General features: G+C 46.4%; 1 protein-coding gene across 10 annotated transcripts in view; it reads right to left on the bottom strand.

The window, feature by feature from the left end:
* Positions 1-17,530, bottom strand: part of AKAP13 (A-kinase anchoring protein 13) — a 322,494-nt gene that overhangs the window by 178,214 nt on the left and 126,750 nt on the right. For all 10 annotated transcript variants that reach the window (XM_044933352.2, XM_044933353.2, XM_044933355.2 and 7 more), the window contains one exon: positions 7,689-7,985. In XM_044933352.2, coding sequence (XP_044789287.2) covers positions 7,689-7,985 — 297 coding nt within the window. The remainder of the gene's footprint in view (positions 1-7,688; positions 7,986-17,530) is intronic.

A 17,530-nucleotide genomic window follows, 5' to 3' on the forward strand; every position in this document is an offset into this window, starting at 1 on the left:
GGGAATGGTGCCCTGGGGTTGTGCCTGCTTTTGCCCCCTCAGCTGCGCTACCATCTCTCATTCTCCAAAGCTTCCCGGAGGTCTCGACCTACCCCACCAGGCACGCTCACCCTTCTTGGACCCCAGTGTTTTCCCCTTACATTTAAGTCCCTGATGCTTCAGATGTGAGCAGTAGGGTAAGAATAAATGCATCGCAACCCTGCAACTGTATATGAACTGCACTGTCTTCTAACGTCACACATGCCTTAGTCTAGTCTCCTTATTGCTGGGTTAAGTTTCCTGGGAGGCAAAAACCATCTTTCATATTTTACACTGTCCTTACAGAACTCAGCACACTAAACGGTTTATATGATGGGTGACAGAGGCATAAGGCTGGAAAGACATCAACGCTACGGAAGGAACCGGTGCACGTGTGGGTGCCAATATGAATAAACAACTCAGAGCAGGTGGCCAGGCCAGAAGGACGGACGGGAAGAATTTTCAGAAAAGATCAAGTATCACCACGTGACTTGTGCCTTGTGCTTGTTTGCAAGCACTCTGACACCCTTACAAATACAAAAAAGTGAGTAAGGCACTGCCAGGGAACTCGATGATTTTTTACAGACTGGTTAATCCGGCCTCACTAGATGGCACCTCCTTAAAGCAGTTCCTCTGCACCCCCAGTCTTCCTCATCCCTCATGTGCTCTGAGTCAGCTCAGCCTTCAAAAGGCAGAGTTCCAATAACAAGGCAATACACCTGCTTGAAACTGGCACCCCGATTCCGGCACCCGGGGGACCCCAAATCTCATCCTACAGTCCTTAGGAGAAGGTGCCACGTCTGCTTTTAGGCCGCCCCCTCTTTGCAGTCAACAGGTAATAAGAATAGTAATATCTGGTGAAGGCTGCTCAAAGCCATGCACTGGGCTAGGTGCTTTGTATTCACTCTTTCCATTCTCACAATAACCCTATAAGGCCTCGTTATCCTCTTTCCGCGGATGAAGACAGGTTAATAACTGCCCACAGCAAAAATCAGCAAGATCTGAAGATGCTTCTGTCTTGAGTCTAGAAACCGATCCCTCTCCGTTACTCCATCCCATCGCTTTTTGTTTAAAACAAAACAAAACAAAACCACACAAGCATTCTCATGCTGTAGCTTAAGAAGCACCTTCTCTTGTTTTCCTCCAAAAGTAATTTTTCTTATCTAACACACAGTTTCATCATTGCTTTTGTTCCTTTCATCTCAGTTTAAAATCCAGAAGATCTACAATTTGGAATTGACCTCTGTTCTGTTTTCTCTCTTGCGATCTTTGTGTTTTCTCTGTAACTGGGAGAGCTGCTCAACTTTGCTATTCAGATCACTAACTGCATTTCCTATGATGTCAATTGGGTCCTTTGTCCCCAATCTGAATTTAATTATGCTATGGCATTCTGGTTGTCCTTGCATCATTTAAGACAACTCCCTTCCATCTTTGCCCTCATTGTGATGGCTTTTCTGCAGATGTAATTAAAGGGCCTAATCAGTTGATTTAATAAGGAAGATTATCCTAGCTAATCTGGGAAGGCCTAACCAAACCAGCTGGAAGGCTTTAACGACACAGCTGAGATTCCCCTGGACAGAGAAGAAACCCTGCCAGAAGAGGACGGTGTCAGCCTGTGGCTGTGCAGGCCATCCAGCGTGGGACTTCCCCTCCTGTCCAGGGAGGACAGCCTTGGCTCACGCTGGTGGGTTTCAGCTTGCCCCGATCTTCTCTTCTACTCTCGCCCTCCAAATTTTGGGCTTGCTTAGCTAAGTCTCCACAACTGTGCAAGCCATTCCCTGAAATCATCTTCCTACCGGTTCTGGTTCTCTGGGCAACCCTGATTAACACAATCATTAAACTTGTATTTTTTTCTCCCTCATTGCTTCCTTCTCTGATTTTATAACGGGTCTGACTTCTTCAATCTCTTAAAGGGCAAATGAAAAACCTCTTCTGAATTTTCTTGGGTTTCTTAATGAAAATTAGAGAGGCCACCATCTGAATACTCATGACCCTCTTCCATTCCCTTTCTGTTTCAGTGTTACTTCAAGGGCCTTATGCTGGTTGGTTGATTTTCCTGTTCAACTATTTTCAACTGGGAAAAAAAATAGCTCTGTGGGCCTGGACCCAGCTTCCCATGGAGAAGGCAGGAGGAAGTGTCTTGCTTCCTATCTACTCATGTGCTGGAAGCTTCCCTCACACTCAGCTCGGCAGAGAAAGGGGCTGTGCCTCATGAGAGACGGCTGCACCTTTTCAAGTCATCGGCTTTTCTGTCTAAGCAAAGGGTCCCAACTTCTGTGAACAAAATGGTAATCCAAGGCTACATGTGCTTTTCCTACCGCTGGAGCCACCCTGCTCGCAGTGCCCTTTGAATGTGTATCTGGGAGACTCCAAAATCTCCATTCTTCCTACTGACTCCTCAAATAAACCTCAGGTCCGGAATGATGCAGGAATTCTCATGCCTCGTGGGGACGGGCAGCAGCAGGCCCATGCGAGAAACGGGCATCTGGAAACACGCCACGCATGACCTTGTGACGGAGTCAAGGTTTGAGAGGCAATAAAACCTTTTGGAGCTAAAGTGCTCCATAATGAGGAAACACCTGTCTTGGAGTCAATCCTATAGATTATTATTATATATTATAAAATATCTTTGCTTATTTTCTTTTTTAGCAGCTACGAATAGGTGAAAACATACAAAAAGTCTAGTGAGAGCAGCTAAGGAAAAATTTCCATGGAAAGCTATCAAGCAATCTGGAAAAGGTATGGGAATTAAAACCTCAAATGATTACCGTTGTGGTTTCACTAACCAAACACCAGATACAAAGAACTGAGAACACAAGTTTAGTGCAAACTGGCTGAAACCTGGCTCACCCTTCTCTCCACCCCAACTCTCTCCACCCCAGAGATGATCAGATCTTCTCGGTTAGTTATACAACACCATCTAAATAAGAAGGTAGGCTTCCCCCAGGACCTTGCTCCTCTTTGCTTTCTTCAGAGTAGGGCTTTCAAGGCCCACCTTCTATTACCAGAAAGTTATGCTGACTGCCACTGTACGAGGGTCTTTCAGGGGAAAAACTGTCTTAGTTCACCCTTTCACTAACCACAGGTGCTGAAAACCTGAGACAACTCAGTGAAACTCGGTAGCTCAGAGGGAAGATACTCCCACCCCACCATTCACCCTCCACCCACATGAACCCGTATTATTTGCCTTTAAGGCAGAACTAAGGCAAAAAAAAAGTCCAGTGCTTCATGTAACTAGGAAGTAAAGAACACTGAGGAGGATAAAGCAGACAAACTCCCTCTTGATGATGTATGGGTAAGGAAAGACTCTAGAAATAAGCTAAAAAAAAATCTCATTCTGCTTCAAAGAAGTTTTTTTTTTTTAAGTCCTTTTATAGAACATGCTGCTTTCCCACATCAGAGCTCATCACTGTCTTGTCCAAAAGGTACTAGATACTGGTCATGGCATGCTAAAAATGAAGCGCCTGGAACTTTCCTGCTGGTCCACTGGTTAAGAATCCACCCTGCAATGCAGGGAACATGAATTCAATCCCCAGTTGGGGAACCAGGATCCTATATGCTGCCGGGGAACTAAGCCAAAGCTCTGCAACTGCAGAAGCCTGCACATTGCAACTACCGAACCTGCGTGCTTTAGAGCCCAGATGCCACAGCTACGGAGCCCAGCGCAGCCAAAATTTAAATTAAAAAAAAAAAAAGTTTAACAACAATAAATTTTTTAAAAGCCTGCAAACTAGCACATACTCCAGGATATATTTTCCTCCGTTTTACAGATGAAGAAATTGAGAAACAGAGAGATTAAATATTCTGCACACACTCTTGCAATGAAGCCAGGATGGTAACAAACTGACCCTGCAGCTTATGCTTTTTCCACTTCATAATATCAAGCCTAAGCCAAGAGTTCTTTTATTGTTTTTAATTTATTTTTAATTGAAGGATAATTGCTTTACAGTATTGTGTTGGCTTCTGCCAAACATCAACAGGAATCAGCCACAGGTATACATATACGACCCCTTCCACTAGAACCTCCCTCCCCGTCCCACCCCTCTAGGTTGTTACAGAGCCCTGGGTTTGAGTTCCCTGCTAAAGCCAAGAGTTCTTAATGTCATGTTCTTAATGCCTGTGGTTCAGGGAGATTGACTCCTGAAACAATATGTACAATTTTGCAGGCAGGTTCCTATGTGTTTTTTTCCATCCGGAAAAATCGGAGCTATTTCCAAAGGAGTTAGTGACCTGAGCCTTAAAAGTTAAAAAGCAATGCATCTAAACGATTAGAGTGGGAGGATTAACCATAAATCCTCCCTCACTTCTTTGTATAAGTATCAGGCTGGAACACCTGTAAACACCCAGCTTTCACCAGGAAGCAGTGCTGTTATGTAACAAGTGCTCTATTTAGCTGTGTGATTACCCCAGGCACCAAGCTGACTTACCTTCTTCCTTTAAACATCTTTCAAAAAGCATCTGATGTGCAACTCTCTGCTCTAAGCAGACTGCTTCTTTGCATTTGTCCCCCTTCCCTGGTGGCTCAAGCAGTAAAGAATCCACCTGCATGCAGGAGATGTGCAGGAGACCCAGGTTCCATCCCTGGGTCAGGAAGATCCCCTGGAGAAGTGAATGGCTCCAGTATTCTTGCCTGGGAAATCTCAGGGACAGAGGAGCCTGGTGGGCTACAGCCCACAAGATCAGAAAGAGTTGGACACCACTGAGCGACTCAACCCACCACCACCCAACAATAAGCAAGGACCTGTTACTGACGCTTTGTCTGTTGTTTAGTTGACTCTTCTGCAACCCCCATGGACCATCTCCTGCCAGGTTCCTCTGTCCATTGAAATCTCCAGGATTTCCAGGATTACAACCAAGACACACAACCATCCAACACCCAAAGAATCTCCCCAGGACACCCCTTTGTGGTCAGACCTTTCCCCTACTTCAAGCCCCTGGAAACTACTAATCTATTTTCTGTCCCTACAATTTTGCTCTTTCTAGTGAGTGAGTGAGTGAAAGCTGCTCAGTTGTGTCAGCCTCTTTGCGACCCCTTGGACTGTAGCCCACCAGGCTCTTCTGTCCATGGGATTCTCCAGGCAAGAATACTGGAGTGGGTTGCCATTCCCTTCTCCAGGGCCCTTTCTAGAGAATCATATAAATTGAGTCACAGAGTAACTTTGGAATCTGACTTCTTAGTGCAATACATTTAAAATGCATGCAGGTTTATGTGCATGTCAACAGATCACTCCTTTTTATGGCTGAGTAGTATTCCATCGCATGGCGTACCACAGTCTGTGTACAGTGAGGGAGATCTGGGTTGTTTCTAGCTTGGGGTGATTGTAAATAATGCTGCTACAGGTACATTAGGGCAAAGATTTCTTAACTAAATGTAACTTTTCATTTTTCTAGGACATACAGCGAAAAGCGGGAATGCTAGGTCACATAATAAATCTAACTTCATAGGAGACCGCAAACCGTTTCCTGGGGCGGCTCTCTTCCAGCAAGATCTGCGATGCGGTTGTGCGTCCTCGCGAGCGCCTGGCCTTCCTGAAAATGTGCAACAGTGCCTTACTGTGGTTTTCAGGCACTTCCTTAAGTGCCCAAATTTGAGTTAGCCTTCCTGTACAACAGAAACTTAAGAAGTACACGGAAAGACCATAAAAATACTAAATCTGGCAAGCTTCCTATTAAAGACAAAGATGCTAAGACCCAGAGAAGAGAAGGATATATGTCTAACGTCTCAGACCTATGCTTTTCCTACAGTTCTTTCTAACCAGGTGACATGAACAAACTATCCAATTCCTGTGCCTTCTTTAAACAAGACAAAGCAAAATCACACAAAACAACTTTATGCCCCATAAATAACTAATGCAACCCTTCTTGATACTGATTTATGAATGGCAACCAGAATAATCATTCCAATCACAACACAGAAACCGCAGGAGTGGACTTCCCTGGTGAAGCACTGGAGAGAAATCCTCCTGCCAATGCAGGGGTCAGGGGTTCGATCCCTGATCTGGGACGATTCCACATGCCGGAGCAACTAAGCCCGTGAGCCACAACCACTGAGCTTGCATGCTGCAACGACTGAAGCTTACCCAGAGCCCGTGCTCTGCAGTAAGAGACGCCACTGCAGTGAGAGGAGCCACCGCAGAGAAGCCCACGCACCACAACGAAGAGTGGCCCCCTCATCGCAAGTAGGGAAAGCCCACACAAGACGATGAAGGCCCAGAACAATCAATCAATCAACAAACAAACAAATCAATATGTAGGGGGGAGGGTGACAGGAGGAGCTAGAAATGTCTGAACATTAGGTTTCTGGAAAAGTGCCCACTGTCCGATATAATGGCAAATCTTCTGATCTCTAGATCTCAGTAATGCAGAGGTTTCTCAGGCACTATGTTAAAAAGAAAAAGGATAAATGCTTTTTCCCTTCATTTGAGCATCCAAAGTTCCTCTTGTATTTCACCTGGCAGGAGTGCCCGGTCTTATCTTGACAGGAAGCCCCTGACAGTGGGGGCCCCTTCCTGCAGCTGGTCACTGCCCCAGTCCTTAAATTCAGTGGGTCTAAGAGAACTAAAGCTAGCAAAACCTCGCTGCCCTTCTTCCATGAGAAGAACACAACTATCTGGTGGGTCTAGAGAGTGGGGAACTGAGCACCCTCCCGGTTCAGCCCCGCTGGGCACTCCTCCTCAGTCAGGGTCTGCCTGCCTGCGGGGGGGCGGGGGCCTTCTGGGCGACCCCTTCATAACACAATAACCAAAGTCAGGAACACTGCAGGGCGGTCCTGTGACTGTCCTGTTCTTCCAGAGATAAGAGTCGAGAGGATAAGCAACCCCTTCCGGCAAGTGGACTGATGTCAGCCTTTCCATTCAGTTTCTGTTAGGAACAAAGCAAACGCTCTGATCTCTGCGTAACTCATAAATCTTTCCATTAGATCTGCACTCAGGAGGGAAAGATGACGCTGTTCGCTGGACTCCAGGTATATGCTGCTTCATCAGATGTGTGTGTGTGTACACACACAAACATTCACAACATCTAACAGGTGTCATTTACCACAAGAATAATGACACAGGAAATCCCCTGTCAGAAAAAGAGGAACATATATAGATACCTACTACATCACTGCTTTTTAAAAAGTGGAGTCCCGAGCAGATGAAATAGACCAGAGTGAGGGCACTCTGGTTACAAACGTGCGGGGTGGGTGCTCCAGGCCTTGGTTAGCTCCCCTGCGTGCCCCTCCTGATTACTCCCCTGTCTTTTCCTTCTTCCAGCCTCATGGAATTCCTAGACACCTTGAGAATACAATAATGAAAATCCTGTCTTTGATCTTTAGAAAGAAGTGTCAAACGTTCCTCTGCTGCCCTCCTCATGAAGGACGGGCCTCTCTCTATACACAGGAGATCAAGCGTGCAGTCGGGCCACGGAAGGGCATCGAGCCACCGGCTACTCTAACTGACAGCTGCCGCTCTGAGTGAGCCCTCTGTGGGGTCGTTTCCCGACAAGAACTGGCCTGACAGCTCGGCAGGAGGACCCAGGAGAGGCGCCACTGAGGCCACTCTGCTCCTCTAACGGCACAGTCTATGCAGCCACCGTGGAGACGGGAGGAGCATCCCCAACGGAAAGCAGCCCCATCCAAAAACAAAGAATCCCAAGCTCAAAGGCTGCGGGTCATCCGAGGTCCTTACCGTGTGAGGTTGCGTCTGTCCCCAACACGTTCCACTCCGCTGGCAGCTTCAGGTGCCTGAAGGCCAGGGCAACTTTCTCATCGAGGGAGTTCACGTCCGAGGACGGGGGTCCTGAGCGATCCAGGAAACGGGTGAAGTTCAGGGCCTGCTGGTTGCCAGCACTGGTGGCCAGGAACTGGGCTGCGTCATAGGCCTCATCCTGGATGAACTGGAAGTCCTCTTCCGCCACCACAAACACAGGCAGGCCCTCTTTGGAAGCGCAGAGCAGCACCTTCACTGTCTCGCAGCAGTCATGACCTAAGGAGACACAGGCAGGAGGGAGACAGATCAGAGCCCTCCTCCTGAAAGACAGGGCGGCGGCGGCAATCTCAGCTCTTCCTGCGTGACATACACGTTCCCCCTCCTTCCCCCAAGCTCTGACAGTAATCTTCCACACTTCACAAAACTCCATCTCTAATTCATTTTTCACAAGTGCTATTTGCAAATATCAATTGGTTCCCCTGTTGTTGTTGTTCCGTCAATCAGTCATGTCTGATTGTCTGCGACCCCATGGACTATAGCTCACCAGGCTTCTCTGTCCATGAGATTTCTCCAGGCAACAATACTGGAGTGAGTGGCCATTACCTTCTCCAGGGGATCTTCCCAACCTAGAGACTGAATCTGCGTCTCCCTGTCTCCTGCATTGGCAGGCAGGTGCTTCCCAGTAGCCACCTGGGAAGCCCCGGTTCCCCTACCAAATAACAGGTTAATTTTGTATTCCAGTTGCCACCATGCTGGCAGCATAATGTTTGGCATTAACAGTCTCTGAAAATCTCAATATACACTAATTCGTTCAACTTGAACAAATTAAAGAATGAAAGCTCAAGGACCTTGTGATGAGGCCTAGTGTCCAGTGGGAAGGCTCCTGAGCAGCCCTGGATCTGGAAACCCAGCAGGGAAAAAGTCACTTCCACGGGTCACCCGGCAGGAACTGGACTGAGGCTCCAGTACCCCGCTGACAGAGCCTGGCAGGGCACGGTCCATAAGATGGCAAAGAGTCAGACACGACTGAAGCAACTGAGCAGGCACCAAGCACGCGACCTGATTTCACGTCACTATTATGAAGCAATTCAAGGCAGAGGAAATAACTTTCGCTCTGAGATGCCCATTCTTTCTTGTAATGCAAAGAGAACTTCAAAGAAATCGCCCGGTTTGCACAGGGATGATGCAATGCCAGGGCCAGAGACCACGGTGCCCACTGCCCAGAGGGGTAGAGAATGCATGAGCTCTGACATCAGGCAGCAAGCTACCTGCCACCCTAGGGAGCTCCACTGGTGTCTAGACCGGGAAGGTGTGAGCACTGTTCCCGCAGGGAGGCATTCCTGGAAAATCAGATCTCCCTGGGGTTTTCAGCAATGTTATGCATTTCCAAGATGCGGAATGTATTCACCAAAACACACTTTTCCTCCACCTTCAGGCACTGATCTCAGCTGGTTGGAACTATGCTCCTAACATCATCATTTCTTCCATAAATATCTTTCTGATGAGAAAATAAACTGGAGTTGGTGTTTCTGAGTGAGCTGCGCCGCCTGGCGCGCTGCCTGAGGAACTGCAGGCACCTGAGGGCCAGGCTCCCAGAGACCACCCACATGCAGAGCCCATCCTGACTTCTGGATGAGCTGGAGGGTCCCTGAGTGCCACTCCCCAGACCACGGGCGCAACCAACAGAGGCTTCCCACCCGGCAGAGCAAACTAAGCTTTCTGCTGTCTTTGAAAGAGAAAACAATCATTTTTCTTCCCCATGTGACCAACAAGAGAAGTAAATCTATATTCTACAGACTTCCCCCCACCCCCACAGTGTGTGTTTAGTCGCTTAGTCGTGTATGACTCTTTGTGACCCCATGGACTGTAGCCCATCAGGCCCCTCTGTCCATGGGATTCTCCAAGCAAGAACACTGGAGAGGGTTGCCATTCCCTTCTCCAGGGGATCTTCCCAACCCAGGGATCGAAGCTGGGTCTCCTGGCATTGCAGGCAGATTCTTCACCATCTGAGCCACCAAGGAAGTCCCTTTCCCCCCAGGAGCCTCTTTAAAGGCTTTCCTTTGTGACGAAAAGTCTCTCACTGGTGTGTAATCTAAGGATGGGAACAAGTACTGACTAACCAAGAACCCATGACACACCAGGCACCTGATGTGTCATTTTCTCAACACAACAAATTTATATGGTGTGTACTGTCCTCACGTTACAGATAACTCTTGAGGCTTCAAGAGATAAACTGCCCAGATTCACACAACCATGAAGCAGAATCTATCAGGTGTGATGCTAAACATCATGGTGTGCGAGTTCTGTAAAGCATCGCTTACAAATGGAGAAGTAGCAGTGACAGTTACGCCCCTGTCTGCAAGGAGCCCGCCCTATACTTGGGGTGACAGGCCAGGATGCCTACTAAAGCCAGAGGGACAGGCTCATGAACCCCGGAAACCAGTCTCCACTCGAATGCATAACTCCACCAGTTGCTCCCATTGCCTTCCCAGCTGAATTCCTTCTAGAAAGGCTGTGGGAATCAAGCATCCTCTGCCCGCATGGGCATGGCTCTGTATGTATACTCAGATATGCATTTCAATTCAACAAATACACTGAATGTATACATCTATTACACAAAATGAAATTAGGGGGAAAAATATTCATCTTTCTTTGCAGGGCAGCCAGCCTGATTATATAAGACAACTTTAGCAGGAACAAATCAGCTGGTTCAGGTAGTTAAGGTTTGGGTGGTTTTCCTGGCAGAAAATAACTTCTTTGAAACTGTTCTGTCACATTTAACAACTAACATCTGGGGGGTTCCCTGGTGGGCCAGTGGTTAGGATGCGGTGCTTTCACTGCTCAGGCCCAGGCTCAATCCCTGGTAGGGGGAAAAAATCACTAACATCTATCTGGACGTCCACCAAGCTCAGGACACTGAGTAGAAGCTGAACACACACACACATCCACACACATACCCACCCCCCTAACCCCCTGCCAGCAGCAGCAGCTAACCACAGGGATCTAAGCCCTCCAGAGGTTTAAAGAAACACAAACCATGCCCCTCAAGCAAGCGGACCAGTGCACTTCACAATGTCACATGTGGGTGAAAGCTGGCAGCTAAGGACCTCCCCCACCACCCCACTCCTGCATGTGTCTTTATTGAATTTGTTGTACTGTTACTTCTGCAGCTAAGGACCTCCCCCTTCCCCCCTCCCCCATTTGTAAAGTCTTTATTGAGTCTGTTACACTGTTACTTCTGCTGTTTGTGTTTTGGGTCCTTGGCTGTGAGGCATGTGGGATCTTAACTCAGGGACCAGGGATCCCCCTGCATTGGAAGGTGAAGTCTTAAACCCTGGACTCTTCTGATACGGGTCCTGCTCCCAACTCTCAACCCCAGAGGTTCTTACTGCAGCCCTCAGCACTCGAGATGCTCGGTTGGGCCGCATCCTTCCTTCCTGCCTCTATCACTAATAATACTGACAGTAATTGTCGCTATCACCAATAATCTCTGTTCCAGGCACCATTCTCAGAGCTTTCCAAATAACAGCCCATTTAACCCTCACCACAACCCTGAGCAGCAGTACTACTAAATCCCCATTTGTCAGACGAGGAAATCAAGGTACAAAAAGGTTAAATATCTGCTCCAAAGTTCTAAAGCTCCTACCAGTGGTAGAATCATAATCTGAACCCAGGTTTACCTGCTCTCACGTCTGCCCCTACACCTACATGGAGACAAGAAGGTTTAAAGAGTAAACGGTGCTACCATGGAAGAACCAATGGGAAAGTATGGAAAACTCCACGTTCAAATCCTGGCTATGAGACTCCTAAGTTGCCTGACCTCAGAGCATCTCTGCTTCTCCAGGCCTCACGTACAGCGTGAGGGGGCAGCCTCTGTAGGCACTATGGTTCCTCTAGCTGTACGAGTCTGTGGGTTTCACCAGGCAGAAGGCGGGGAGAGAGAAACTCAGGTTCCAGGAGTAGGAAATGGTTTCAAAAACATAAAAATGGAAGCAGAGTCCAAAGAATGGAATAATTACTGTAAGAGACAGTGTCAGTAAGATTACTAATCAGGCTACTTCTAGAGGCTTCGTGAGAGGACAGACCCAGGTTCAAACCTAGTTTCTTACTTCCTAGACTGTGTGGTCTGAGGAAAGTGACAAGCTCGCTAACACTTTTAAATATAGAGAGTACCCTCGTCTGCAAAGTGAAGACCTTTAATTTAGAAGACTCCTCTCAAATTCTTTAATACTTATCACCCCAAACAACATACACACAGCCTCATTTCATTTCCAAATTAGACAGACAATACCTATTTCAGTCAGAATAACTATAGCTGACCCTTTAACAAGACAGGTTTGAACTGCATGGGTACACTGATAAGGTGGATTGTTTCCCCACGTATATGTGCTACTATATTTACGATCCATGGTTGGTGGATGGAACCACAGACACAGAGGGTGGACGAAGGGCCCAGAGCACCTGTGGATCCTGGGGTCTGTGGGGCTCCTGGAACCCAGCGCCCTGCAGATACTGAGAGGTGACTGGACCCGAACAATGTGATGGTTCTCACTCACAAACCTCACCAGCAATGAGAGCATTTCCCGTTTATTCAGGGCTTCCCAGGGGGCTCACGCTTAGCCCTTCAAGGTTATTTTTCTTTTTGAAAGAGAACGGTTATGTGTGTGTGTGTGTGCACATATATATATACACATACATATAATACACACACACATAGGCTATATATAAACATAGACACATATGCTGGATGTACATATATATGCTTCCCTGGTGGCTCAGCGGTAAAAGGATCCACCTGCCAATGTAGGAGATACGGGTTTGATCCCTGGCTTGGGAAGATCCCCTGGAGAAGGAAATGGCAACCCAGGCAGTATTCTTGCCTGGAAAATCCCATCAACAGAGGAGGCTGGCAGGGCAGGGGGTCACAACAGATTTGGACAAGACTCAGTGACTAGAGAACAACAACAAAGCTCATTTTAAAACTCCTGACAGTCCTTCGAGGTAACTGAATGAATGTCAATAAAAGCTAAAATTTGAGGTTTCACAATTCAATGAGAACGTGAATAAGGTGGGATCCAAATTGAATTCTACCTTCAAAACTTAAACACACTCTTAGCAGAGATCTTACACTACCCTAACCTACAGTAATAATACCTACTGCCCCACCCATCTTTCTTACCCTTCTCCTTCCCCAAGCCTGGGCAGAGGCGTCCGGGACACCTGGGAGCCAGGTGTCACACGGTCACTACGGTGAACATCAGCACTGCTCTGTGAGTCACCTCCTGTATAAACACAGGCGCCAGGCCACCGTCCCGATCTTCAGCTTCACCTCACACTCCCCTGCACAGGCGCACGCGTGCGCGCGCGCGCACACACACACTCACACTCACAGCCAAAGGCCGTGGTGAAGCAATACCCACATAATCCAAAACTGCAAAGTGCAGAACTAATGTATCTGCCCAGAAATCTAAAACTGCTAAAACGACTGTTTACTTGGCTAATGGGGTGGGGACAACAAAGGGAGCAGAAATAGAAGGTTTAAGGGTGTGTGTGTGTGCGTGCGTGCGTGCATGGTTTAAGGGTATGTGTCTGTGTGTGTGCACACGCATGCATGAGCTCAGCAACAGAGGCACCCTAATTCTCTCTGCTGCTTTAGCTGTCAGAAGGTGGATGGGCACACTACGGTCTGCTCTGTGGAATTAAAACAAAACCGTGTGCCAGGGGCGGCGGAATGTCAGAAAAGGCCGTGAGACATTCAGAAGTCATCGAACTGTGTGCCCGATATTCTCCCTTCAGACATGAATTCACAATCTGAAGGAGAAACTCTGAATCATGCTAAGTACAATGTGCCATATATCTGGAATCTGTTTCGTATGATTATAGGGTTCGAGGGTTAAAAGAAGACTGGAGAACTGAGGGGTCCTGGCACAGTCTTTGCTAAACTTTCAGTCAATTGGCAGCGTTATTACTAAGCACGAACCAAGGGCCTCCCCTACGTCTGGAAAACCACCCTGCAAGACTGACAAGGCTACCCTCTAACATCATGTTTTCACATGATCTGAGTTCACAGAATTGGTTTTTAATCCCTATGACCTTTCAGATAAAGTATATATATATATTAAAAAAATTTTTTTTCAAAAGCAAAGGTTATATGATAATACGGACCCATTAATAAAACTGAAATCACTGCATCTACCCACATAAAATATCTTACTACTACAAATTAGCTCTAAAGACTCAACTATCTTCTGGGGCCATTAACTTAGGACTGCCTTTGTACACACAAAATACAAGGTATTAAAAATGTCTACATCTTCATGGCAAAAGAAGGGATGGGATGGGAAACCATATCCAGTCTGACATAATGACCACAATTTAATTCCTTTTTACATGAAAACAGAAGCTGCAGCATAAGAAGAGTAATAAGGTTTTCGGCTACTTCCATGGCATTTCTCCTTCCACTCAAGTTCCTGGTAACTGAGAGAGGAAAGAAAACCACAAGTCCTTTTAAAGAGAGGGAAGTACTGGAAATTCCACTGAGGCCCTTCTGAGGGAAAGACCTCCAGAGAATTGAGAGAGGGGAAGAAGAGAGACAGACTGTTAAAGAAATAAGGCCTAAAACCTCAATTCCATTTTTTTTTTTTTGACACTGACTTCTGAATATAACGCACAATCAGGTCTGATAAGTTTTACATCAGAAGTATGGAATAAATCATGGGCTGGGAGAGGTCTGACCATTACTGAGTGAATTCTAAGAGGTCATGAAGTAGACTAACAACTAGGGGGAGAGTCAGAAAGTATCACAGATGGCCATATTCACAGCAAGCACCTTACAGAAACAGGTGTCTACTACTACTGGTAATTAAAATCATTTTAATATTATCAGCTATTGTTGTTGTTCAGTCCCTAAGTTGTATCCAACTCTTTGCAACTCCATGAACTGTAGCATGCCAGGCCTCCCTGTCCCTCACTATCTCCAGGAGTTTGTTCAAACTCAGGTCTGTTGAGTCAGTGATTCCATCCAACCATCTCATCCTCTGTCATCCCCTTCTCCTCCTGCCCTCAATCTTTCCCAGGATCAGGGTCTTTTCCAGTGAGTTGACTCTTCACATCAGGGGGCCAAAATATTAGAACTTCAGCTTCAGCATCAGCCCTTCCAATGAATATTCAGGGTTGATTTACTTTAAGACTGCCTGGTTTGATCTCCTTGCAGTCCAAGGGACTCTCAAGAGTCTTTTCCAACACCACAGTTCAAAAGCATCAATTCTTCAGGACTCAGCTTTCTTTATAGTGCAACTTTCACATCCATACATGACTACTGGAAAAACTACAGCTTTGATTAGAGGGATCTTTGTCAGCAAAGTAATGTCTCTGCTTTTTAATATGCTGTCTAGGTTGGTCGTATCTTTTCTTCCAAGGAGCAAGCATCTTTTAATTTCATGGCTGCAGTCACCGGCTGTAGTGATTTTGGAGCCCGAGAAAATAAAATATGTCACTGTTTCCATTGTTTCCCCATCTATTTGCCATGAAGTGATGGGAACAGATGCCATGATTGTCATTTTTTGAATGTTGAGTTTTAAGCCAGCTTTTCACTCTCCTTAAAATGCTCCTATTCAGGTGACTCAAGGCAAACAGATCTCTATTACTGTACCAAGAGATTCCACATACGCCCAACACAGCTTCTGAGCTAAGCGCTGTCCCTGACACACTGGAGAACTGAAAACATAAAGGGGGGAATGTATGTGCTCCCATACAACCAGGAGCACCTGAGAGGGAAACAAAAATTTAACTGCTCGTGGTCCTCTTAAAAGCATCTAAGCCTTTTTTTGTGCTCAGAGGTCAGGAGGTGTTGTGCTCCTGAGGTCAGCGAGCTTTTCCGCAGGCTCCTTATCACTGTAAGACGCACCTGTACCCATGGCAACAAAATGGTGTTACAGATAAACAAAAGTGCTTAAGCATGACCCAACAATTACTTCATTTCCTATTAGGCTAAAAGTGGCACACATCCCATCCGGGCCTTCTCTTTTGAGGATGAAACAATCGGGACTTTGTTTTGCCCCCACACCAACAAAGGGAACCCTGGAAGTGCTTGCTGGGCCAGCCAAGCCCAGACCGCCTCAGTCGTTTCCTATGACAAAGACGGCATTCGCAGTCAGTAGCGGAAAAGACAAAAAGAATACACTTTACTACTTCGGTTTGGCAAAGGATTTGAAATTTTGGTGTCTTTTTCTTCCCTCTGGAGTGGCTACACAGTTAAAGGAAGTTTTTGATCTTCAGACCCACACTCTAACAGGAGAGAGGACTATCTGCTAAAGTATGTACCTACTGCTAGTTTTCAGTGGTCTAATGGAAGATGTGCAAATTTGCATAAAGGTACCAAAGCTCTCTGTATGTGTGTAGAGAAGCATTTAAGGAGAGAGGGAGAAACAGCAGGCACAGGAATCATGTACATTTGGGAGAAGAAAGGGCCGAACTGACACTAAAAATCTGGTGGACTATAATCTAGCTTATTACTCCAAGGAAGTATGCTCAATCTTTTAGTCACTGACATCTCCCAAGCAGCTTTTCTAAACATTTCTCTCTGTTTGACATCCCCACCCCATGAAATTTTAATACTACAGACATCTCATACATTTGTATGTTATATCTGGGCTTTATATGTGAAGAGTGAGATCGGGGAAATGGGCGCTCTTCTGGTGGCTCAGTGGTAAAGAAGCCGCCTGCTGATGCAGGAGATGTGGGCTCCATCCCTGGTCCAGGAAGACCCCACGTGCAGCAGAGCAACTGAGCCTGTGTGCTACAGCTGCTGAGTCTGCACCCCACAACAAGAGTAGCCCTCACTCACCACAACTAGAGAAAGCCTTTGTGGCAACAAAGACCCAGCACAGCCAAAAATAAATAAATAAGCAAACAAAGTTATTATTATTATTTTTTTTTTTTTTGGAAAAAGAGTTTAAAAAAAAATTTTTTTTTAAACCACCTAAGAACCAATTCTCACCCCTCTGGGAGGATACTGGCCCCACTGTGACACGTGAACTCCATCCCAGTACTGTGTCCAGAGCTCAAGAGGGTGCAGGGTCCACACAGGCATTTCACCTGGACACCAGAGAGCACACAGCTTCCTTCACCTGGTCCTCCCCAAAAGTAGCCATGTACACTGATTAGCATTGGACATTAATTTACGTCTTTTAAAATATAAAATCACATCTGCCTAGAGATAGCCTTGTAGTAGGAGTATTTTAGGATAGGGAGACTTAGAATCCAGTGAAAAACTAACTGATTACTTTGTCAGAGAGCGAGGGCATCTCTGATTGGGCCAGTTAAAAGCCTAGAACTTCTCAAGTGTTATTTGATTTGGAGACCTCTGGACATCTACTGCCAGAAACAGAGCCTTGGTTCACAGGAACTGAGAGATACGGTGGTTTCACTGCAGGCTACCTGTTGAGACCTCGGCTGTAAGCAAAGATTTTTAATTAAGCCCCCTAGGACTTCTGATCATGATAGATGTACTTTTCTCTTTCCTTTCAATAACAAATCTGCTTTATATAGAAACTTCCCTTGATAAGTGAGAAAGAAAGGAAAGATACCAAAGAGCTGAGTCAAATCCTGGGTCAAGGAATGTTTGCTATTTTCCTGTCAAACAAGAACCTTCGCTGTGAATTCTAAAAGTAAATGACAGACATGTGGGGCAATGCTAGGATTTCATGTCATGACAGATTCTGCACCAAGGCCCTTCACAAGGCTTCACCCACTGAATACCCTGCCTTATTTTCCATCCTGCAGTTACTGCTTGCTTGGTCTATCTTCGCATTCAATTAATA

Source organism: Bubalus bubalis, chromosome 20, assembly GCF_019923935.1.
Source record: "Bubalus bubalis isolate 160015118507 breed Murrah chromosome 20, NDDB_SH_1, whole genome shotgun sequence".
Lineage (NCBI taxonomy): Eukaryota > Metazoa > Chordata > Mammalia > Artiodactyla > Bovidae > Bubalus > Bubalus bubalis.